We start from the raw sequence: 25,622 nt of genomic DNA, 5'->3' as shown, positions 1-25,622 counted from the left end.
AATGCTGAGTAACAACCGTTAAATTACTTTTAGTTAATATTAAACAAAATTATTTTCTATTTCAATAGCAGTGTCCTTTTCATGACTTCATCTTTAAGGAAAAGAAAACAATGCTGCGTATTTTATTTTGAAAGGAAGCTAATCCCTGAACTCCTGCCTCTGACGTGACAAATCACCATGTCACATCACTAGAAGATGAACCTACACTGGAGGTCAACAGCACAGCATGAGCAACAACAGCATATTTCAGAGGGACTGTTCCATGCCCCATTTACCAGCTTCAGTGGGTTTATTCGCCAGCTCCCTCTGTTGCTGGCCATCAGGTTTGGTGACCACCATGGAAGTGAGGGGGGTAACAAAGCTGTACTGCAGAGACAGCTCTAGGGCTTGTGCCTCCAGGGCTTTCCGGTCCTCTTCTTGTGCTGCAATACTAAAGTCTGTGTTAATGACGAGGAAGTCACGCATAGAGACTATGAGCAAGTTGTCATCTTTTTCATATTGGCTGTGTCCTAACAGATATTTTATTATCGAAGGGTGAATAGTTTTATTGGGATAACTCAGCTTCATGTGCTTGGAATTATGGAGATGTTTAATGGTTGCAACATTGGAGCCTATGCACGGTTCAAATACCTAAAAAAAATAGATACATGATCTATGAAATGTCTTATGGACATACTTGGTGTTCTCTTAACTAGCTATTGGCATTCACTTACCTACAGACAATGTTTCTGGATATGAAACAACAGCTTAACATAATCCACGCAATTAAAATCTATTTTGCAACAACGGCATGAAGAATATTTTATATTAGGTTTTCTTATGTGTATATACACATATATTTGATGACACAGTGTTACCATAAACTGGAAGGCACCTCATTATCCTCATACAGTAATGGAGCATTCTGCCAGTATACTGTTTTTAATACTATCTGCAGAAATCTTTCTGTTTCTTTGTGTTTTCCAATCACATAATTCATGAATAAGTAATTTTTATTTTAAGAAGCTAGAAATTTGTAATTCAAAACATAAAAATTGCTTACGATTTTTCCAGAAGCTGTTGAATGGTTAAGTAAGCCCACAGTCTCTCTATGAAATTTCCAAAGATATAACTTTGATTTTTAAATACTTGCTCTCTCTCTTTGACATTTGCTTCTTCCTTAAGAGTCAAGTCACTGGTGTGCTGAAGTGGGAGAAAAGTAACCATTAAAAGAACACTCCCAGACTTCTTTGATAGTCAAATTATTGGACTTTAAAATCATCTTTCAATACCAAAGTGCCCTTCTTTTGTCCTTCCCCATTGGAAAATGCAACTGTAAACTACCAAGGAATCATATATTTTGGATATATATTCCTGGACTCAAAACAACGTTGGAAAAACAAGGTGATGAAATTGTTCTATTTCAATATTTTTGAGATTAACAATGCAGATTCCCACCTTCTTTCTGAAAATACAAGCCAGTTTCCTAAAAGTGCCTGAAAGGACAAAATATTACAGTTTTGAAAGGACTAACATTTCAGTTTGCTTAATTGTGGATATACTTCAAGGTTTTTCTTTAGTAGAAAATTGAGGAGGGAAAAATTGTTTAAATTATCAAATATTTTCCTTAAAATGGGAAAACAGTTGAATGCCCAAACTTATATTACACTCAAAAGTCTTCTTGAAATCTCCTATTGCACCATAAAAGACAGGATGGAGATACATTTTTTACAGTTAATAAACAAAACACTTACTGACTTAGCTTTAATTTCTACTGGCAAAAGATCAAGCTCATTGTTAATTTTTCCAGATACTATAATTTCAGATCCTTCAAAAAACAGCTTGAAAATGTTCTTGGTTAATCCCTCAATGATGTTTTCTGGATACTGCATTTCAATTTGCATTAATATTGGGGTAGCCACCTCTTGATAAAAGCCCTAAAGAGAAGCAGAGAGAAAGAGAGAGCATGCAAGTGACTGCAAAATTATGCAAAGCAATATGTTAAATGTCTAAACCTCCCTTAAAAAGGAGATGAGCTGCTAGGACCAAGCAAAGATTTTTTCTTCAGCAGTGTAAGACTTCTGCAAACCTAGGGGAAAATAAAAAGTTTCTTCCCAAGGTTCAGCACACCTTCTCCAGCAAGGGTGGTGATGCCATATAAACTGTATTTCCCATGGTAATTGAGGTACCCAAGCAGCATCCCCATTATCACCATCCCACCCAGCTGAGTGTTTTTCTTTAGCCACTTTTCACATCTGATTTTTGAAAACTTGACCAATTCTGAGGGTTAATGTTTCTCTTTCTGGACTGGGGCTGGCATTAAGCAAATCCAGTCTCTGTGCATCCAGGTAACATATTATATATCTCTGTGTGTGTGTGTATACAGACAGGTATAAGCAGCTTCCTCCAAAAGAAAAGAATGTCCCAAAAGTTATAACCCCTCTGCAGATGGACAGGAAAGACCCAGGCTGATGGTACTACAGAGTCTGTGGGCCTGTAGGTGCTTCAGACTACCTGCTGAATCTTAGGGAAACCACAACAAACAGCTTCCAACGGTGGGACTTCAAGCAATTTGAAACTGGACCCAAGAAGAGAAGTTTTCCCACCATCACTTTCCCTGGACAGTTTGTCTTTTTGCAGAGGTACAGAAGTGTGTGAGTTTCCAGGTTTGCCCAAATACAGTTGATCTGAGGAGGACTTCAACTATGAGTCATGGTTAGGAGACAAACCCTCAGATACTCCAAAATTGCCTTCCTCCCTCACCAGAATTAACATATAAACTTAAATTTAACTATTCATCTCCATAAAACTGTGGGTTTGCTACTAAAACTAGACACAAGCTGTAGGTGATGGCTTTTCTGGCATATTCTTTAGTCCTGACCTGGAGCTGCAAGGCTGCATCAGCATTTTCATATATACGACGTGCTATTCCCCCGTTGCTTAGGGCCATTTTCTCTAGGAACTTATAACTGACATCAAACCCAAAGCCAAGGCAGAAAAGAGCACATTTCCCATCCACTGCTTTCTGAATGTTTTCTTGAATTACTTCCACATTATTCTCACCTGTAATTGAAACAAAAACATACCCTTCTTTGTTTTTTTGTTTGTTTTTAAGTACAAAAAGACAACAGTTCAGTGGACACGGCTTAATGGAAAACTCTGCCTAAATTGAAAAATAATTCAGAATAAAATATTTAAAATATATGGGACAGAATTCTGTTAATTGAGTTTGAGATAAAAACACCACTCTGCATATGGAGTGCCAGAACCTGATTCTCCCCCTTAATGACTTCTGCTAATTTTTACTTATGTCATCATGGCTAAGTGCAAAATATTTTACAAGATTATGGGGATCAGGAGAGGTTTTCAGGACAAAAGGGACACGCTCTAAGAGCACAGGGGATGGAAATACTTGATCGAGTGTTGGGAAGACAAGGACCGTCCATAAAAGTTACATGTGTGAATTCAGAGAAGAATGGATCAGTCAACAGTGTCATCCAGTCAAACTGCAAATCAGCTCAGCCATGCTTCTCTCCCAGCCCCTCTGCGTGGCAAAGGGAAGAGATTTTCACACCCTCGTCTTACCCCATTTGAAGAGCCACTGATGGCCCTGTATGGAGAGTTTTTCTATCAGCATTTCCAGGTAGGAACTGTCACTGTCTACAGCAACACCGTGGGAGCAGCTCAAACTTTTCCCCTCCAGCCTGCTTTGCCAAGTGTGTGCAATAACGCTGCGTGCATTTGCCTGGCACTTCACCCCAGCCAGCCAGGGATGTGCAACATGCTCGGGGATATTTGAGACTCACTGTGGCTGTGCTGAGCAGGCAGCACCGTGAGCTGAATTTATTTAAAAACCCAAACAAAGAAACCAACCCCAAAGCAGTACAGATCACACAGTCTGAAAGGCAGATGGGTCCCATTGGAGGGCTTACACTGAATTAATGTTGCTGGCCTCAGAAGGATGCTGGTGTTACACGAAACTTAGACAAACTCCCATTCAGAACAAGTGGTGTTTGTGCCACTGCATTGGGAGTTATTGCTTATTTAACCCAATTTAACCTCAAGCCTCTGGTTTGTGCTATCACAGCTGGTCACTAGTTAAGAGTTAGACATAGAAAAGAATACAAAACAAGAGGCATCTTGAAAATATCTCAAGTTTGGGGCAAGACGGTGGAGAAACATAAGCAAAACCTCTCATAATATATGCAAAATGTCCATGTTTTGGCTGTAAGTATTTTACTTTCACATTTCAGCTGTGTCTGCCAGACCTCCAATAATCCCCTTGAGATTATAAACCGAGAAGACAATAGTATTTAGCAAACCAGTTCCCAGCTAAAGGATGTGTAACCACAGGCAGGCAGGCTCTGCCATCATGTCTTAAAACCCTTGCCAGGGCCCTCTCATCATCATCCTCCTCTCTCCAACACACATCCAGCAATACCCCAGCCTGCTGATACCAAAGCTTTTCCAAAACACAGACTGTGCCTATTAACACCCGGAGTGCAAGCGTAGAAGATTGAAAAAAAAGTCCAGGGGCGAGAGGACTCAGACTAGTGTTTACTCACCAGAAGTGGGCTGGCCATCTGTCAGCAGAAGGATCATGGAGACACTCCTCTCTGGCAGCGACTCGGCTTTGTCCAGCGTGCTCACGGCAGCCAGCAGCGCACGGTTGATGTCTGTGCCTGTAACGAGAACGCAGACACCACTCACCTAAAAAGGGTAATCCTCTGAAGAAATCAGTGCGCTTCCTCTGCAGAGGCCCTACAGAGTTGTTTAAAGTTTTCTGCAGGAAGTAATCCTTCAGAGAGATGAGGATTTAGGGGGTTTAGCCTACTGGGCTTAATTAGAGTGTGTTATACAGCCGTGGCAATGCTGGAGTATTCTTTTGGGAGCATTTTCCACACATATGTCATGGGAAATACAAACGTGTCTAGAGCCATTAAAAAGTGCTTAGATAAACACTGTCATCTGCTAGCCTACACTTAAGAAATGTCTCCTAGCCTTATTTGAGAAGTCAAAGAAAAGAGCTGGGCAGGGGTGTGCGTTATTGGTGTTAGTGAAGAACTATGCTAATATAAAACATCAACAGGAGACAGACTTTTACATCTGCTTACAACTAAATAATAAAACACGGCACAGAGTGATGCAGTAGTTGAAATGCTTCATGCCCATTTTGACTCTTTTGTTTCTGTAGTAGGGCTACGCTAGTAGTTATAGTAGTATATATAGTAGTGTACGTGTAGTGTAGTATAAAGTTATACAAGAGTGTAACTTTAGATGCATTTTATTTTACAAGGGGACATTTGATATTAAAAAAAAAAAAATCAAATTTCTGACAAACGTTGGGTGAATTGCCATTTTTCTGTAGGAAGACAAACAAACAAACAAAACAACCTATCAGTAAATCTTCCAGCCATCTTCTCTGCTACAAAAATCTGAAACAAAACTCTGTGGCTTCTATGGTTCATAGATGTGATGTAACCATCTCTCTCTCTATCGATATCATCAAGTAGTCACCAATCCCATAACCAACCTTTCTATCCCACTCTTCAGTCAAGGGCATTAAGAACCTCATGGCTTTGTGAGCACCAGTGGTAGTTCTGTGGCAGGATATGACTAATAAAATGAATTGTTATTATTCTCTAAGCAAGACATTATATTTGGTGCATGTTTGTGGTTAAAAGCATCTAGGTGGTGCCTTGTACCTCCTTGAGCTGAAAGAGTTTTCACGAATCCTGAAGCACTTTCCACATTCTCTGCAGTGGCTTGCAGCAAAGAACTCTTCCACTCCACCACTTTGCTGTTAAAGGTGATAAGGCTGAAATGGTCTTCAGGGCGGAGGTCTTGCAAAATCTTCAACAGGGCATCCCTTGTCTGTTCCAAGGGGAAAAACATCACTTTGAATATTTCTGCTTCTCTGCCAGAATTTGGATTGGAATTGCAGTGTAATAAGGGGGTCTCTCTACAGCACTACAAGATGCAGCCCAATGCCCTTATTTAATCCCAGTGGTATTTTTCAGGTTGAGACCATCAGAAATGGCCAATTCCTTTAAGTTACAGACACAAAAAAACACCTATGAGGGCTGCAGTGAGCTTGTCTGCTCTTTAGCAAAGTTACATACACAGTCATCAAGAAAGGTAAAACAGAAAAATTAATTCTTTAAACTTCATTATAGAAAAAAATGAGAAGCAAAACATTCTGCAAAGAAAGAGACAGAAAAAGTGCTCTTTGCCTTGATGTTTGATAGCTGGAGAACAGCAGGAGAGAAAAGTGTTGCTCTTTAATAGCTTAAACCTTTGCATATTTATTTGCAAGCTTTTCTATATGTCTGAAGATTTTACTGTGTATGAACCCAGCCTGTGTTTGAAAAGTGAGATTCAGAGTTGCTTCCTTGAAAGGCTAATGTGCAACTGATGCAAGTGGAGGTCAGTGCTTTGAGGGGAGTTACCTGCTCAATTTTTCTGCCTGCCATGGAGCCGCTTCGATCTATAACGAAGATGACATTTTTGGGAAACACTGGCATATCATGAGGTGCAAAGTAATGCACAAAATAGCCATTGACAATCTGAAATACAGAATGTGAAATAATGTATAAAATCAAAATATATAAATACTGCATGTTAATGTTCTGGCATATCAAGAAAGGGGACGCATGCTCAGCCTTCTGTTCTAGATAAGCCCAAATTAAAGAACTATTGAAATGTATTTCCTAGCTGGGAGCAAGGCTGTAGAGAGCAAATTACAGGAGAACAGCATTTTTTTTTTCCCCAAATAAACATAAAAATAAAATATGCCTCAATGGCGTATATAAGACATATCTATTATCAATCTATTTTACCTCTTTATTACCACCTATGAGCACATCTCTGCTCAATGATCACAACTGCCATCTTTTAGCACATCCATATATACTTCATTAGTGAAATGGTACAGAAAATAATGTATTTATTCCCTAGGATATGCATTGATCCATAAGTATTTTTAAGTTCATACTCTCTTAGGTATGCCTCAGTTCTCACAAAAAAAGTGAAAGAAAACCAAGCAGTCATTTTGATAGTTTTTTAAATTGCATTCCTCTAAACTTCATTTACAAGAGGCCACAAAGATAGCCTAGATCTGCCAAAATAATAATAATAATTTAAAATAGAATATAAAGAGACAATTATAAAGTGGCAATATAGATTTCGTATTCAAACAAAATCTTAAAGACTGATTTTTCTTCATGGATGATCCATCCTTGCAGCGTGTCTGGTGTCTCTGGGGATTTACTGGACTTTGCCTGCTGGACAGGGTCCTGCTGACCCTGGAATAATGGAAATAGCTTTTCCTGTCACCCTTGGTGTTTCAAAGTAAATGTTCTGTTTTGCTGATTGCACATCACATTCAGGCCTGTCTGTGATCTGAAAGCACTGTTATTACTGTTTCTTTTTACCTCTATATCACCTGCAGTGGCACCTCTCTCAACATCATAACGCACAACAAAATCACCATTGAGGAGGGTTTCATTGAGTTCAGGATTTATCTTCTGTTGATCTATAGTTGGCTTAAATAAAATATGAGCCTGCAAAGCAATCAGAGGAAAGGCTTTAAAGCAACATAACTTAAAAGCTGCCACTGGCAGTAACATTTGGCAGCTGCTGTGTTACCTTCGTTTCACTCTGCACTTTCGTGAGCGCCTCAGTTAACTCATTTGTCAGGAAGGTGCTCTCTGTCTCCAAGAGGCGTATCCCTTGGGGCTCGAAGATGTGCACATCAATCTGACCGTGGAGAAGTTGCCGGTATCAGCACCGCCGAGGGAGTAGCCTATGCCCCAAACCACCACTCTGCTCCCTGCCCAGCCCCTGCCAGGGCAGCTCACCTGGAAATGCTTCACAAGCTGCTGCGGTTGGACCTTGACCAGCAGCTCGAACTTGCCCAGCTGCCGCTTCAGCAGCTCCTCGTAGGTCAGCTCAAAAGTGACTTTGCTGGCAGCAGCAACGCTGACGGACACGTGAAACTGCTCCAGTTTGCTGCCCGTGATTCTGGGGTTGAGGGGAGAACAGAGCTTTAGATCCTGGAGGGAAGCTTTGCTTGTGGTGGCCAAAGTTTATGAAGCGTGTTAAATAACGGCCAAGGGGGCCTCAGTTGAATAAATAAATAACTAAATAAAAGCAGTAAATCTTAATTATCACAGAGAAGATTTTGACATTGCAGGCAGTGTTACATACATCACATCTATAACTCTGGTATGCCGTGGGTGCTGCATATGCAAGCTGAGCAGCAGAGCAGAAACCTCTGTGTGCCTCAGACCCGCATCAGGCAGAACTGGGACTGAATACACGGGAAGCACAGATTAAATACACCCCAAACGCATGAACCTGCTCAAACACCATGGTCCTCTGTGCTTGTGGGGAAGCAGACTCAACAGCTGAGCATCACCCCAGCCCAGCAAGGTGCTCCTGTGTGACAGCGAGTCCTGGGCCAACACTAAATGGTGAAACCTTCCTCCAAAGCCCGTTGCAAGTCCAGGTATAACTCCTATAGATAATGTGAACATAAAGATGTACACGCGCCGTCCCTCCCAACAAGAACCTAAGGCTGCTTTTCACACCTACCCCTGCTGAGAGGTGTCTGGCTCCAGGGTTTAACCTGCCCCAGCCAAGCGAGGAGGCAGGGAAGAGCATGGAGCAGCCTTACTCCGGTGGCACGTACCTGACGAGCCCGGCGCTCTGCCCCTGCGAGACGGCCGTGTCGTACTCCTTCTGAGCAGAAGCTTTCTCCTTTATTATTCCTGGGTACGCCTTACCATCAATGGACCTGTTTGGTTTCCATAAGAATTAATTAACATTAGAAGGAGAGCACTGGGGAGAGGAACAAGAAGAACTCTGCACTTTGTGGACTTCAGAGTACGAGCGAGCAACAGTGTCTGGCTTCCACATCTCTCCCCGTCCAGGAGGGTGCCAGGAGCCACCAGCTCAACAGTCATCCTCCTTGCAGGGTCCTGGGGAGGCTGGAGCATGAGAAACACCACCACCAGACACATTTATCACCCACCTGCTGCAGCAGGCAGCCTCACCCTGGCCATGGGCACCTTCCTTCTATTTGACTGTCTCCCAATTTTCCCCCACAGAGCATTTTTTGCAAAATCCTCCCGAGCTCAACGATTTGTGCTTTTTGTTCAGAGCTTGAGAATAAAAATGAACAGACCACCCTGGCCCCCACCAGCCCCAAGGGTTGCCTCCTTCACACCACAGGTCAGGACGGGTCCTACATGGAGAAGTTGGTGATGAAGGCCGTCTTGGGTAATTCCACTTCAAAAGTCACCTCTCTGGACTCGTTAGCTCGGTTGACAATTTTGCTGGTGATGACAGTATGGGCAAATCGCGATGTGACCTTGGAGTCCACACGGAGGCTGTAGATTTCAACACCATGCTGGGAAAAAAAAAATAAACAGGCTGAAACAGAAACACTCAGTTTTCTTCCCTGGGGAAGAGCACGATCAGACACATCTGCAAATGCTCTCCCACCGTATTTATACTCTAACAGCCCAAACCATCAAAAAGGCCTTAAAAGGACCCAAAGCTCTGAAAGAGCAACACAATCCACCTGAGGCTCCAGGCTCCACAGGATGTGGTTGCCAGAGGAGTAACCTGGCCAGGTACCACAATGCCACCAGATCACCAAATGAGCAAACAAGTTACTGTTAAAAACAAAACAAAACCAAAGCAAAATAGAGCAAATACCTTTTGAGCAATGGTTTCTGTTAATACTATGAGTGAGGAAAAGACCATCAAAGTGAGCAACGTTCTCTCTTCCATTTTGGAAATACCAGATTTTCAAATGAAAACTCACAGTTTATCTTAATCAGTTAATGGGTAACTTGTTCCAGAAGATATTATGTAGACTTTGAAGAGACCCACAAACGCAATATTTGCATGTTAAACATAGGTAAAAACTTGGACTCAGTTAAAGTTTATTTTCCCACCAGATCTTTGCTGTTAAACATGAGAATCATGATGTTTTCATAAAACATAAAGTGAAGAAATCTTTAGATGTTAGAAGAAGACACAAACCACCTGAACACCGTCACAACCACGACCGTGCACAGGAGCACATCTGGCCTTGCCTGGCCCTGTCCGGCTGGGGACTGTGCAAAGCTGCCTTGAACCCATGTGCTCAGCTGGGGTGTTTGCACAATGAGTTGGTGCTGGGAGAGCTCAGCCCCTGAATTTACCCAGGAACCGAGCAGAATGTCTCTTGTCACCTCCCATTTTATCCTAAAATCTTCATCCAACAGGGACTTTGACAGGCTCTTATGAAATTTCTGCTGGTCAAAGATTGGCCCGTAGACCTGGAAAAAGAAATTATCTTACAAGTCCACAATTTTATACACAAATAATTCAGTGTTGAAAGAACGTAGTTCCCAAAATACACATTCACTCACATGGTGCTTATGTAGCCTCCTAACACAAGACAGCTGGCACGACTGTTTAAAAGATGTTTCTCCATCCCAGTAGTTGCAACATCTGCCTCTTGTACAAAGTGTTTTAAATGCGTTGTGAGGAAATAATTGGGTTTTTAGGCATCGGGGTAAACAGACTCTGGGCAGAACTAATTGCAAAAGTTCATCTCCTGAGCTGTACATCTGGGGCAATCAAGGTGAGAAACAGGGGTCAGGGACCAAACTGTCATGAGCTGCTGCTGCACCCCATGTCTGGGCTTATTGGAAAGCTTTCAGAAGGCTTCATTTGTTCATTCAGTCCCAGTGCAAGAAAATAAAATATTTGAACTCTTTAAAGTATCAACAGGACAGGAAGAATAATGTCCCCTGGGGATGTAGTTCATTCAGAGGATCCCTCAGGTGGATGCAGACATGTCAACCCCTGGTTCCTGTGTGTGTTGACATGAACACTCGTGCACGGGTAGGTTAAGGTGCAGCTAGCTGGCTCTGGTGAGATGTAGTCTGGAAGAGCCCTCTCCCCTTGGCCCTGAGCAAGTGAAGGCTGAATCCTGCCCTCCCACCAGGGTATCCCTGCCAGTCTGCCCTGGGCTGGCAGTGCCAGGATAGCAGACAGCCCTTTCTCAGCTCAACCTGCAGTCCATCCACACAAAACAGAAGTCTGGCTGGCCACAAAGTGCAGCAGAGGCTACAAAGATGCTGAGGGGACTTGAGCATCTCTCAGATGAGGAAAGGCTGAGAGCCATGGAGCTGTTTAGCCTGGAGAAGACTCAGAGAGGATCTTGTCAATGCTCATTAATATTTAAAGGATGGGTTTTAAGAGGATGGGCCAGACTCTTCTCAGTGGTGCTCAGCAACATGAAAATGGGTAGTGGGCACAAACTGCAACACAGTAAGTTCCATCTGAACATAAGGAAAAACTTCTTTACTTCAAGGGTGAGGAACCCTGGAGCAGGCTGCCCAGAGAGGCTGTGGAGTCTCCTCCTCTGGAGAGATTAAAAATACACATGGATGTTATCCTGGGCAACCAGCTCTAGGTGAACCAGCTTTTAGCAGAGAAGTTGCAAGAGATGATCACCAGAGGTCCCTTCTGACCTTGGTCATTCTGTGAAAAGCACTTTTTCTTATTGCTTTTTGATAGCATTTTTTCCCCCTTATAACTCTATGGCAACACCATTAGTTGTCCAAAAGTAACACAAAAATCCTGTGGAAATAAATGTATCTGTGTTTGCTTTGCTACTATTTTACATACAAAGCATCCAGGTGGAGACCTGTGGCCTTGGATTTGTGAGGAGACACTAATGCAGAGCTCTGTAATTTATTACTTCAACAGACCTTTACAAATTCACCATAATGAGTCTGTTGAGCGCAGTCTGGTCTTGTGAGGCTTGTACTTTAAGTAACTTTAAAAAAATAAACTTAAATTCTTCTAGGCAGACTGTTTATACTACTTGCAAATACTGTACTGTTTATAGAAGGACATGTAAATATGTATATTTTAACAGAGAAAAATGAAAACTGCTATCCATTTGATCAGCTTCTACAACTTGTGTAATGCTTTAATCCTTTAAAACACACAGGTTTATACACTTACCTAAGATCTCCAAGAGCCAAAGCTTTCACTTTAATTAAGTGGATCTCTCAACAGTTTTCTAACACCCACGTGTAAAATCACACAGATGTTAAAGAGCAGTTTTAAACTGTGCAGATTTAGGCTGTGTGGTCAGCTCTGCACTGCTTCTGAGTGCACGGCCAGTGCCCGGGGAAGCTGTGAAGTCCCTCCCGCAGCCCTCTGGGGCTTGCTGAAGCAGCAACAGGAAAATCCCCCTGACTGATACCACCTCCACCTCTTAATCACATCTAAAACATGTAAAAAGAAAGGAATTCTTTACCTAGAGGTGGCATCTACCTTACCATCCCCAAACATGTTGCCAGGGACTCGGGGTGTGGGAGAAGCGTAACAGCTGCCAACAAAGCAAAGGATCATCTGTGTTTGAGCACAGAGATCCAGCTGAGGGGGAATACTCCTGTTTATAACCTCAGGGGAAAGAGGGCTGATGTTTAATGCAGCAAATCAAGATATGTAAACAGTGCTGTGGTCAGCACAGAATTGGGTGAAGTCTCCAAGCTTTTGTGACACCTTCAACCAGCTCCTTCTCAGCTCCCTCTTGGCAAAGGCACAGTGAGAAAAAATGGCACTAAACCCGCATCATTGGGAAGTTTATTCTTTGTGTTTGACAGACTAGATCATAGCATGTAATGCCTAAATGTCCAAAGAATTAATCTAAGCCTAAACTGAAATTAGTCATCACAATGTGCCAGGCTGTGTCCGACAACCTTTTTTTATTAAACCATTATAGCACACACCGTTCAACACATAGAAAGAAAGCGTGCAATAAAAATTAACATGGAAGTTTTACCCTTTGATGTCAATCTATTCCCTAATGAATGACATACAGTAGAAATTAGCTACTTAGGCTACTTCAGTATATGGGGCAGAAATTTGGGGAAATGTTACAAGAATCATCGGAGCGAGACACCTCCAGCTGCACCCTCAGCCAAAGACGCTCTTGGCCGGCTCGCCTTTCGGTTTCTCGAAGACCGTTTCACCCCCTGTCCGATCCCGGCTGAATATGGAGGGTGCTGCAGAGCCCATTTGTTCTTAGAAAAGAAAACCAGGAGAGGCAATCAGTGAAGTCACCTACCAGTTCTGGGGAGTAAAACTAGTGCTGCTGAAACACATACAGATATTTGATAAACATTTTATCCCTGCATCAATGTCCAAAACCTTAGAGCACGGCACTCCCATCCCAAGCACGGGGCAGCTGACAGCACCTGTAGGTGGTTGCTGCTACTGACTGGCCCCAAATCCCTGCAGGTGCTTTAGAAATTTGGAAAATACTGCGGTCCAGGCTATTTTGCTGTAAAGGGGTTAAAATCCACCACTTTTGCTTCCTGGTGGTGGAAAAAAACACAAAACCAGAGGACTAGAGGTGTTCAGTGCAAGAAGCCACCCTCTTGACTTTCACCTTCTGTCCTTTACTGCCCTCAATTTCTGCTTCATCTCAAACACATCAAATTAATCTAATTGAGAGGCCACAAATCCTCTAATCTATGAGCAAGCCTTCAATCTTCAACTTCAGCAGTCCTTGACATTGACTACAGTCCCAGGGCTCGGTTTGAACCCCGTGTCAGAAGGCGAAGTCAGTGCTCTCCCTCCTGCTTTGTCCATGCAGGGAGAACAAGCACTCAAAGCAGAACCCCGTTGGCTCCTCTCGGTGACATCAAGATGATAGATGTCAAGTCCCTGCCCAGCCAGGCAGGTTGCTGCTGGCTGCTGCTTCAGAGGCTGACCCTTTCACTTGAAAAGGGCCATTAAGTCACTGCTTTATTTTGGAATATTGCATAAATGTTTCCATCAAGGAGACTTACCACACTGCTTCATCACTTGGTAGGTTTTGGATTTAATTTCCTGGTTTTTGGAAAGGTTTCCTCTGGCTCCTTTGAGGTCTTCTTCCTTTACTGGAGGACGCTTCTTTTTCACAGGAGCTGGCTAAGAAACAGATGTATTGCCAACAGATCAGTATTTCTGATTTGAAAGGGAGAGTGCATTGCTTCATTAGTTAAAATTATTGTTTATTTTAAAATTTTCTCTGTCCAGCCCTGCCTGGACAGTCTACAACTACAGATTGGCAATTCAAGAATATGTCCAACATTTGTGAAGGAAAAAATCCACTTCCTTACTGAATTGTGCTTGTGCCTCAGTTTACTCACTACTTCTTTGGGAAATTGGTCAGAGAGATTCTGAAGTCCAGCTTGATTTAGTTAGAATAAAGTAACACCTGGCTTATAGTTGTTGGTCTTAAATTTAGGGAACAAAGGTATCTGAGCACTCCACAGGATTGCCTACAAGTGTGTACCAAACATGTGAAACACTGGACTTGGGACCTAAATAAGAAGGAAATGTAACATAGAAACAGATGCACCCTCAGGTGGTGCACTGCAACATCCAAGTACTGATCTGTTTGCAGTTTATCTTGCTACAAGAAAATCAGGATAACATTGGTTCGTATCAGCAGTCAGGACCATTAGCAGTCTGTCTTCAGTTTACTGTTTCAAGGACAGATTGCCAAGGTCCCAGCAGGCAGAACCTCTGGAAGGGTGCCAGGGCATGGGAGATAAAGTTTAAAACAGAAGACCTCCGTGCTGCTGGCCTGACAGATTCACACACTGAACCCTCCATGAGAAACTTCTCTGACCATTGCTACATACTTCTGATATTTGGGTTCTGGCAGCAGTGCAGCCCATTTAGACATTACCTAGGCACTGCCTGTAAGGGAAACAAACCCCTCAAGGCCTGCAAGTGGCTGGAGCACAGCAAGTCCCAGGACCCCGGGCAGGGCTGGGCTGACTGCACTGGAGCCTTCCGCATGCTTCCCGACAGCTGTAAATTCCCAGGAACGCTCAGAATAGTTCGCTGTCAATCCCGTTTGCATGTGTTGTGGGAAAGAAAACATTCACAAGACCTCTGGGGAAAACACTCTACCAGTAGCCAAAGCAAGCGAGGGGAAAGGGTGGTAGCAAACCCTCCAAAATTCACAACAGCTTTGGGGTGGTTAGCTGGTTAACCAAACATCCCTAGAGACAGGGGTTTTTTTTTGTCATTGATCTGTAATGAAAACTGGCATGTGATGGGAATGGTCCTCTGTGCCCATAGTGTGGTTCACAGGCAGCCACCACAGACCCGTGTTGAATCAAAGCAGAAAGGGAAAAAAACCCCAACTTGTTCTGTTAACAGGAATACGAAACCTGCTAAGGTCCTTCACTCATTATTGGCGAGAGATAACTGTGAGGCTTCTTCTGCCAGGACAAGGGACTTCTTAGGGACAGGGAAAGGAAAGGAGGCACCGAGATGTACCGAGACACAGACAGGCTGAGCAGAACCTACTGAATTTCACCTAGTTATTTCAAAATAAAACCTCTCATCCTTTGTTTACAGGTGGATTTTCCAGCAGGACAGCTGCTCTGGATTAGTTGGCCACCAGCTAAAAAGAAAAAGCTGCACAGAAAGGTGAGCGTGAGCCAGAGGTGAGCCCTGAACCTGCCAGCACCAGCAGCTGCCAGTGTCGCAGCTGCACGACTGCTAATTGCTCCCAGTAGAAGAGCGTTTGTCAGCAGGGCTTGCCAGGAGCCATTCCCGGTTGGCCCAGCACTGGAGCCTGTGCTCCATCTCCTCTTGTCACAAGGAGTCAAAAAGTCTTGGTGTTTTCAAGACCTGTGACTGCTTTAAGTCTATTTTTAATTGGAGTAAAGAAAATAAGCGGAACCAAGTTTTTCTCTTTGGTGGAAGTTTTATGTTCTACTCTCCCCGTTTTCTTACTCCATCTCACCCACCACACAACTCTCTATGCCAGGCACATGTAGCTTGGACTGAAAACATAACACTTCTGTGAAAACCTCAAGAACTCTGAGCTAATTTTAAGATCACTTCAAAACACCGATTACTGGGGAGCACGGTAAAGACAAACCGTTAGTTAAAAACTGAACATAGAAGTGTGCAACACAAAATTTGTCCCAAATATCTCCTAATAGTAATAATTTTCAGTCACGCTCTCCTTTTCTTCATGTGAATACATAAAGATTTACACAGCAGCACTCTGCAGTACAACCACATTTTCTCAAAACTGCTGCCAAACCTTCAAATCATTGTCTGAGAAAGCACATAGGAAAAGCAGAAATTGCTCCTCCTGTAAAACATCTCAAAAAAGAGGGGTGGAAATTTTTTTTTCTGCCTTCCTACAGAAATAAAAATGATTTTGGTAAACTAGAACATTTATAAGCTAACTTAATGAATCTACTTAATCTACTTAATGTAGTGGGCAGGTCCTTTCCTTCATCAAATAATCCCTCCTAACAACTTGTTAAAATATAGAAAAAGAGTGCCTCAGTACTTCAATGTAATCAAACAGGTTGCACAAAGCAGAAAAGCTGAATTTACCGATTAGCGAGAGTAACTTCTGAACACGCTGTTCTGAGTAAACCAGCCAAAACAAGAACACATTTGCTGGGCACGCTGCTCCGACCGGAGCCAGCCTCCCCCACCTCCCCATACCTGTGACATAACTGCGGTGCTCCCTCGGCCACAGTCCCTTCCGAGGTCGTTTCCCGGCTTTGATTAAATCCAGCCCGGGTGCTCTGCGGCTGCCTGGTTTTTTTCCTCGACTTATATAGCACATCTAGCGTGAAGTCACAAGCTGGGTCATTTTCCCAAAGCGGAGCCCGGGATGGTTCAGGTTGACAGAGGCTGTTGTTGTTGAGGGGTTTATTCTCGGCGATGACTCGGGCTGGCCGGATTTACCGCGCCCGTGGCCAGGCTGACGAGAGGTGGCAGCTGGGGCCGCGCGGGGAAGCCCGAACCCCCACCCCGCCACTTCCCGGGGAGCCCGCTCAGGCTCAATTTATAACTTTAAAAGGCAAAACTTTGTCACGGACACAACATTGACTCGGAATCCTCTTGGTGGGGACAAAAAAAACCACAAACCCCAAGAAAGTGTGTGTGTTTCTTTCCTGGCATAACAAAATAGGTGCTCTCTAACAAAGGGTAGCATTGTGCCTACAATCACTTTAGCACGGGGATCTTTAACAGAAAAGCATTTGGTGTGTTTTGGAGGGTTAATAAAATAGGATATGGTTTTATCTTTATAGTTATATTGCTTAATTTGCTCTAATGCCAGCTCGTATGCAATCGAGAGTGTAAAATCACTTTCTACTTACAGCGGTATTAGTAAGTTTAATCATTTCACCTGTCAGCTGTGCAGGAAGGGATTACTCAGACATTAATAAATCCAGTATTCCCCACCGTACATGCTGACAGCAGTTTTCCAGAACTTAACTTTTGTTCTCTAACCAAACAGAAAAAAAACAAACAAACAAACTAAGCATGGACTCTATTTTTTCAGGAGAGGGTTCCTTGGAGGGGGTTGCCTTCCTTTTATTTTTTAAAATATATATTTTTTACATTGACTCTTTGCATCACACAAAAAAAATCAGCTTCTGTGACAGCACTCAACAAAAAAAAATAAGAGTCCGGCCAGGGATGTTAATATGGGAAAGGCAGACAAGGAGACATCCAAACATCTTTTACCAGAAACAGTGACCCTTGTAGTGGTAGAAATCTGCCCTGGCCTTCTCTCAAGCCCCTCCTGTGATTTGTTTTGTCTACAAAGCAAAGTATGGGAGGTAAAATAAAATTGATATTTTGCATTATGAATATGAAAATGTTACCTCAATACCACAGCACCGGTGCGATTCGATCAGGACTCTGGGACTTGTCCGTGGTGAACCCCCAGGACCCCGGGTGCCCATTTTGCCTTTAAGCTGAACTCTCTCCAGGTCTGAGAAGATGCTTTCTTTTACCTGACTGTTGGGGGAATGATTTGTAGGTTAAGAAGCAGCTTGGATGTCACATACTCCAGCCATTCCTTGTGTTGAATTTCTCTTTTAAGCCCACAGCTTAGTGAACTAGAGGACACGTTTCTGGGGAACAGCAGTACCTTTCAGTAAGTTAATAAAGCAGAAGGAAAAAACCCACCGACTTCAAAAGAAACAGTTTTTTTTTTTTCCTCTATGGTACAAAGTAACACATCTCCTTCTCTACTAGGATGTTTTTATACAGCCCTATAAGTGTCACTATTCTGACACCATCTCTCACAACAAGAAAATAACATTCTGCAACTTTAAAGCAAATATTTAGAGTTCAAGACACTGAACTATTCTTTCCATTTAGCTTTCAAAAGTGCTTAACTGGTACTACATATCCCTCACTCAAAAGCAACAGTTACAATTTCATAGCAATTTAATTTATTTAAACAAAATCATTATACAAACAAAATTAACCCCCCACCTTTGGCTTGTGAGCCATCCAGGGGCAGAGGATGAGGCACCTACAGGGGTAGACAGCATAACTTCAAGTTTCTAGGCTATCTCCCACAGCTTGGACAATCCTGTTCTCTGATTATCCATTTCCTAAAACCAACTCTCAACAAGCACAACCATTTCCTCTTGCAGATCATGGGCTAATTTTTCCTTACACAAAAACCCAACCTAAATCCACAGTTACATTTCACAGCAGAAATCCTGTTCACCTGGTTGAGGTCTTGAGAGCTGCTAAATGGGATACGAATGACAATGAAACAAAGCAGGCACATATATTTAAAAGTGGCTATAAAAAATGCAAATTAATTCTTTCATTTTCCACTGTAAGGTGAAGTGTGGAAAACTCCTTTGCTGAGGAACAGCTGCAGCTAATATACAGCTATGACCATGAAGAATTTAGTGAACATACATGCCTGGCCACTGTGCTCTTCACGAAATAGACCTCACAGGTTTCGCTTCTCCAGGAAACTGCCAACATCCCTCAGCAGACTGACAGGCTTTTGAGAGATGGGAGATTCTTCTCCCAATTCCCCTTAAGGATGCAGTGGGTATGGGGCTGCTTGTGCGTAGTAGGTGGGAAGTAATGAAAGTAACGGGCAAATGTTCCAAAAAAGTTTCAAAGATAAGTAGTGGATCAACACTGTGTGGGAGCAGCCTAGGAGAACACACTAAACTGCTCCCACCAAGATAAGGAGGGGTGACAACAACAGCAGCTCACCAAGAACAGGATTACCACTCTGCTCTGGCATAAAGGTATCGGCCTCTTTCCATCTGCAGCCTACTGCACCAACAGCACATGGGAGTGATGCCTTCATCAGGCAGGAAAGAACCAGTGCTGCTTCCCCCTTCCCCTTTTGCACAGTTTTGGGAAGTAGCGGAGACTTAAGTAAGCAAGGACGACATTGGTCATCTCCAGCATGTTGCTCTCTGGAGACAGGGGACAGAAAGGCTACTTGGTCCTAGAACTAGACATGCCCAGGTGGCCCTTTGCTGTCTCTGAGGCACTGCATGAATTCTGTGATAGAAAGCACTGTGCAAGCAAACTTCTCGACAGGATCCTCAGACATCTTCCCTCTTGCATTTCTACTTCCTGCTGCAAAGAAATCAGAAGGGGAACAGAGGATAAAACAGGTTAACAAGTTACTGGATTAGGCCATGCCTCTGCCAACAGGCAGGACACTGGAGATAAATTCAGAAATTTCTTAAGTTCAGACACGTTCTTGTTGCCAACAACTGAAAGGTCTGGCTTAGCTGATTATCACAGCCTGCTTTTGGCTTTCCAAGCAACGTGGTTAAAGCATTTTAATAACATCCCACACTCCAGAAAGTCTCAGGTCAATGTTCTGCAACCTCAGGAGTTCTCAAGTTGCACATGAAGGTTTTATTTTCAATATGAAAACACAGGTGGTTGTTCTCCATGTGTGCACATGTGGACAGCAAAAACCCTTCTCAGGAAACAGATCTGAGAACAGATTGCAGGGATCCTTACTCATAAACAAAATTTGCTACTTAAGAATAGTGGTCCCCTCCAACTGCATTGGGACTTGTTATTTAGGTAAATGAATACACTGAAATTAATCAACTTGAGAGTGCAAAAAATTACATCTGCAATTCTGAAGTTAAGCTCCAGTAGCAAAACTTGTTTCCCAAACCAGCACATTATAAACATTGAAACATGCACACTTTTAAACAGAACAATTATTAGATTTGTGCACTTGTTTTATAAGTCAAACTTTATTGTAAACCATTATACAACGTACGCATCAGATACCCTTAGAAGCTGTAGGTAACACCACTGATTAAACAAGACGGTCTGAACATGGGGCAGCAGAATACAGCTGTTGATTTTGCTCACATAAGCTATACTCTGAATTTAGTTACAAACAAACCCAACATTCAGTTTGAAACAGATACCACGCAAGACAAAAAACACCTACAAAAGAGTCCCTTTTTTAAAGATACTGCAGTTTTACTTTGTAAAACTATAGTAGTCATTTTCAGTAATTGAACTGGAAACTTTATCTAAAAAAGTTTGCAAGCCTATGCTGTAGAGCTACTCTGACTTGATGTGGCTGAATTTATTTGCTTTTATTTGTTTTCTCCTGTAAAAAGCACAGCAAAGTTGCAAACATGGGTTAGTCAAGCACAGTGGCAGAAGTTCCTTGTGATAATCAGCTCTCAGCAGAGTGTGAGAGCCTGCGCCTCCCTCCTCAGGCTCTGCCTGGCAGGGGATCACTTTGCATTGCTCTAATTTGCAACTCAGTCTCTGAGTTTTCCCTGAAGAAAAGCTATACTACATTTTAGTTAGCAACATTAACATACAGCATGTACCTAAAGTAAGACAAGGAGACCTGAACATATTAAAACCAGAACTTGAAAACCACGTATCAGACAACACCAATGTTTTAAATTTATGCAGATGTGTCACAGGTCAGATACTAGAAACACTTAATACACTTAGGTTGACCACTCGTGGTAAATTTAATCTTCACCAATACCTCTGTGTCTCTTCTGTAAGTTACAATCCCTTTCTCTTACTTTGGCGTATACTACATAGCTTGTTTTCATTAAACAGAATCACTTTTTTTTTTTTTTTTTGAGCACAGCCTGAATTAAACCTTTGCTATGAGTTGTCCTGAGATACATTTACCAGGCATAAATTTAGAGTGCCGATTTGAGCCTGATGCAAACGCCATCATCTTGTAATACGATTGCTGGATCAACTCTTCAGGAAAAATTTAATTCTTCAGACTGCCCTGCCAATACATTTCAACAGAACCGTAAGACATAGTGAAGCACTAGGCACTTACTTCTCACACGTACAAGTTCCTCAGACAAGAGCGCTCATCCTACTTGTATCTACTACAAGAAATTTATCTTACAAAGAGGAAAACTACTAATTTTCTATTTTCCATCTCTTCCACATGGTAACAAAGAATTAATAGGAACAACCCCCCCCCCTCATTTTTTTTTTATTTGGCTAAGGTTATGAATAGGATTTTTATCTTGGTAGAATAAGTTAGAGCTGTTTTTTCCCCTCTGAAGAGATGCTCCTCCCATTACTACCATGGTATTTAAAACACTTCTTTGGTGCATAGTGCTTTACTACATCATCTTGCTAGGCATATCAAAATCTCAAACCAAGTGACATTTGCACACTTAAGACACAGAAAATTAGGCATTCATATAACTTTGCTACAACTACGTTCAAGAAACTGCTCCATAGTGCTTTATACTGTTTTGTACTTGGTCAGTAAGTTTGAGGTCTGCTCAAAACAAATATTTTACACTATTAAGGCCATAATTTTATACTGACATTTCACAGACTAAACATGAGACTAGGAATAGAAATAATTTTGTTAATTTTAGTAACTGGAGAAAAGGAGGGAAAAGGAAGATAAAATGAAAGCTTGTACAGTTAAATTTGTGTGCGCTGCTCAGTGATCTCTGGTGGTTGACAAGGATAGTGATGGCTGTGCAGTGGTACGTACCACATGTTGAACAGTTTTATTTCACTATCTGAAATAGAACAAATCCTATGCTAAAAAAATAAATGCTGACATTTGCAACAAGAGCCAGTCCTAGCTCTTAAATCCCTTTGGAAAAGTGAGCTGTATGAGACTATTCTGCTGATGAAAACAAATCCCTTGAAGTACTGTGCTTTTGGAAATATGCACCCGCCCAGTGGTACACAGTCAAGAGAAGATGCAAGTCACACAAACAGTTAAAAAAACCCAAAACACCTAAACCAGAGGCAACACTGGGGACATTTCCCCATTTCCCCACACCCATTTCAGAGTAAAGAGTAACTCGAATAACCTTCCATTGTCCTTAGTTTCTGGATTTAGTCTAGAAGAAACGCTAGTACTTGAACTTATTGCAGTTATTACATTTCAGTGCACAGTAACAGAGGTCAGTGGCTCAACTAAACTCACAAACATTAGGTTTGGTAAAATGTCCCTTCTAGCTGGCTGGACACGCCGAGGTGTACCTGAAGTCTTAGAACATTGTGTTCACCTCAGCAGCCAAGCAGTGAAAAGGAATGCTGGAATAGTGAAAAGAACTACGGGAGCGCACAGTTCAGTATTTACTAAGGCCCAAGAACCCCATTTAAGTGGTTTGGATAATAAATCACATTAAGACCTCGTAAATCTATAAAAAATGTAAAAAACCTTAAAAAGTTCTGAGCAGTTTTCCAATGAAACTGTTTGGTTTAAGGCTTGGAACATTTCTGATGTCCAGACACTAGAACAGATTTGCAGTTAAGGTACGTTGTCACCTCTCTGACTCACCACCTTGCCCTGCACAAGGTTTAACTATGCAAGGAAAGTTGTCAGAAACAATCCCACAGGAAATATGCAAAAAGGATGTCACTGAAAACATGTCCGCCATATTTCAGTTCAGCACATGTTGTCAGCTATCAGAAGACAGACACTGCAAACCACAAAAATTCTGTAGTAACGACTGTATTATGTATCTTTTTTTAAAATTTATTTTTTGTTGGAATTTTTTTTAAAATACTGAAGGATAGCCAGACTTTAGGAAAATTAAACAGGAGAGACCTTTTTTCCTTTTTCAAAACACACTAAATAGAAGATTGCTTTTCCAACAAAAAACAAGGGACAGAAATATATGCAACACTGTAGCACAACTGCTCCAATCAGATCATGGTACTGTCAGGTAGACCCTATATAAGGAAGAGTGTGAGAAATGTTCTCTCTCTTTTGGGTCATTTGAGAGGTATGCACAAGAGACTTGCAGAAACAGAAGTAATTAGAGTCGTCCATATATATTCATCTCACAAATAAGTAACCTATCACAACAGATCTTTGTAATACACTAAAGTGCACGTTTGTCAAATATGCAACCACAACCTCCTATTAAAAAAAAGTATTTTCAAATTATGTGGTCAAAAGCACATTTACGACTGCTGCATTTTTAATGATATTTGGTGACTTCTGCAGTGACCGAGAGCTCTTCCCTTTGCAGTCCCTTTGCCTTAAACCAGGACACAAGGATAAATAACATTTTTTCCACTACAAAGCTTTTGACCTGTTCTGCACAAAAAAAAAAAAAAAAAAAAGGGAACTGCACCCTTCTCTCTGACACAGAGAATCTTTAAATACAACTGTATGAAAATATAACTTAAAAATAAAATAGTCAAATAGATGTAAGGAGATGTATTGGATCTGGCTGAGCCCTCCTGGTGCAGAGCTTTTGTGGTGGGAGTCAGAAGGGTCTTGGTAACACCCATGTTCCGATCACCACTAAGCAGTGCTCGCACAGCACCATGGCTCTTTCTAACATTCCTCCACCCCCAGTGGGTAGGGGGGGACATGAGCTTGGGGGGAACCTAACCAGAACAGCTGACCTGAACTGACCAAAGGGATATTCCATACCATATGACACAACTATAAAGCAAGTACAAGGTGGGGGGCCTACTCCTTGGTCCTCTGGAGCAAACACTACGCTTTTTGGAGCCCTGCTTCCCAGGAAAGGCCAGATATTGCCTGCTGATGGGAAGTAGAGAATAAATCTTTGGGTTTTTTTTCCTCTTTGCTCCCATACACAGCATTGCTTGCTTTTGTTTTCTAATTAAATTGCCCTTGCTTTTACCCACAGGGCTTCTGTCTCTATTCTTTTCCTTTCCCCTTTTGCTCTGTGGAGGAAGGAGAGGAAAGGGGAAGGGTGACAGAACAGCTTGGTGGGCATCACCTGCTCAGCCAGGGTTAACACACCAGAGTCCTTTTTGGTGCCAAAGGTGGGGCACTTACAACAGCAGTTTTATATTATAGCCATAGTAGCTGCTAGGCTGCAAACCTCTGTGCTGGTCCCAGGTTTGACTGTGGCTTATCTCTATTTTGCTAAGCTTCGGACCATGCTAATGCAAATAATGACTTTCTGTTATGTCCTGCCTGCAATTACTTTACTTTGTTGGGGAAGCTATCTTGTGGAGAAGATAAGGGAATACATCTCCCTCTCCCTACCAGGGACAGATGCGAGCAGCTTTATTGCTCAGGCTCATAAGGTACTAACTCACCCTTTTTTGGGTTAATTGCTCACATCACATGAGCAATTAACACTGCTGGCCTATTGTGGGGTGCATGGAGTATGATCTCATCTTGGGGTAAGAGAAAACAACTTTTGTATGGGGTGACACCGAATTGTGCTCTGAAGCGGCCCGTTCCTGGGTGGCAGGGTGTATGGAAGGATTTGGGCAGGTTTCTAGGATGGTTATCACCTCCCATAGCCTGGGACTTTACACCTGAACAGGCAAGCAATCCTGTCAAATTGACCCAACATCTAATAGAAGGGTGCCTTGCCTACCCTGATGAAAACCAACAGCCCCTAGCACGGTCCTGGGGTCTGGCCTGTGCCTACTGAGCCGCAGTTCAGTGCTCTCTGGAGACTGGGGTTGAGGCAGGGACCCAAACCACTCAAACAACGACTACCACTGTACTTGTCCCACTAGTGAAAAAGAAGCAACGGACAAGAATAACAGGCCCATATCCGTGATTAACGAGGGCAAGGGATGAAGAGAGGAGGAAGAGTTGGGTCGAGAACCAGGACCCTCAAAACACAGAGAAGGGAGGACACTGTAACGGAACTGAAACAAGAAGCAAAAACTACCCGGTCCCTGACCTCCTCAGAACTTCAGGACCTGAGGAAAGATCACAGCTACCAGCCAGGGGAGTGGACTGCTACCTGGCTGCTTCCATGCTGGGATAACGGGGCTGACCCGTAGCAGCTGGAAGGTAAGGAAACCAAAAGCTGGGCTCCTCTGCTAGGAATAGGGGAACTGAGAGAGGAATCAGAAAAAAGGCAGCAATTTGCAGTCTCTGGAGATGGGAGTCTCTTGAGCACGAAAGCAAGCAAGATATCCGTTCAAGGAAAACCTCATGAGCTCTAAATCCTCAGGAAAGTGGTCCACTGCAGATGAAGGTATCCAGTACCTGAGAGAAATAGCAGTACTGGAAGTAACCTGTGGGGATTTAGACAACGACAAACACCCCAAAGATCCAGAGGACGTCCAGTGTATACAGGCTGTGTGGAAAATGGTGGTCAAAAATGCTCCAGCATCATGCCTCACCAGCTTGGCAACAATATATTATCCACAAATGGACACTCCAACTGTGGAGATAGCATCTTCCTGGCTCCAGAATTTCAAAGAGAGCCTTGGTAGCTCCACATCCCTGAAGGCTAATGCCCTGGACGTCAAGGACACATCAAGAAATCAATTCTCTCCTGCGCCAGTCAGAGGGAAAGGGA

The 25,622-nt window shown here is 42.7% G+C and overlaps 2 protein-coding genes across 2 annotated transcripts in view; both read right to left on the bottom strand.

Annotated features, from left to right (window-relative positions):
• Positions 1-9,777, bottom strand: part of LOC103777150 (inter-alpha-trypsin inhibitor heavy chain H4-like) — a gene marked incomplete at its 3' end in the record, with an annotated part of 16,224 nt that extends 6,447 nt beyond the window's left edge. The window contains exons 1-13 of the mRNA XM_008944691.1: positions 9,703-9,777; positions 9,231-9,391; positions 8,672-8,776; positions 7,839-8,001; positions 7,627-7,737; positions 7,413-7,541; positions 6,429-6,545; positions 5,685-5,853; positions 4,545-4,661; positions 2,861-3,042; positions 1,734-1,916; positions 1,043-1,182; positions 276-430 (exon numbers count right to left, since the gene is read on the bottom strand). Of these exons, the coding sequence (XP_008942939.1) occupies positions 276-430; positions 1,043-1,182; positions 1,734-1,916; positions 2,861-3,042; positions 4,545-4,661; positions 5,685-5,853; positions 6,429-6,545; positions 7,413-7,541; positions 7,627-7,737; positions 7,839-8,001; positions 8,672-8,776; positions 9,231-9,391; positions 9,703-9,777 (1,807 nt within the window). The remainder of the gene's footprint in view (positions 1-275; positions 431-1,042; positions 1,183-1,733; positions 1,917-2,860; positions 3,043-4,544; positions 4,662-5,684; positions 5,854-6,428; positions 6,546-7,412; positions 7,542-7,626; positions 7,738-7,838; positions 8,002-8,671; positions 8,777-9,230; positions 9,392-9,702) is intronic.
• Positions 9,778-12,972: 3,195 nt separating this feature from the next.
• Positions 12,973-25,622, bottom strand: part of LOC103777149 (transmembrane protein 110) — a gene marked incomplete at its 5' end in the record, with an annotated part of 30,479 nt that continues 17,829 nt past the window's right edge. Inside the window, 3 exons of the mRNA XM_008944689.1 lie at positions 12,973-13,079; positions 13,851-13,967; positions 14,163-14,178. Coding sequence (XP_008942937.1) covers positions 12,973-13,079; positions 13,851-13,967; positions 14,163-14,178 — 240 coding nt within the window. The remainder of the gene's footprint in view (positions 13,080-13,850; positions 13,968-14,162; positions 14,179-25,622) is intronic.

Source organism: Merops nubicus, unplaced genomic scaffold (assembly GCF_000691845.1).
Source record: "Merops nubicus isolate BGI_N331 unplaced genomic scaffold, ASM69184v1 scaffold6647, whole genome shotgun sequence".
Classification (NCBI taxonomy): domain Eukaryota; kingdom Metazoa; phylum Chordata; class Aves; order Coraciiformes; family Meropidae; genus Merops; species Merops nubicus.
The sequence above is the reverse complement of the archived record's forward strand: the minus strand, read 5'-3'. Positions and strand labels throughout refer to the sequence as shown.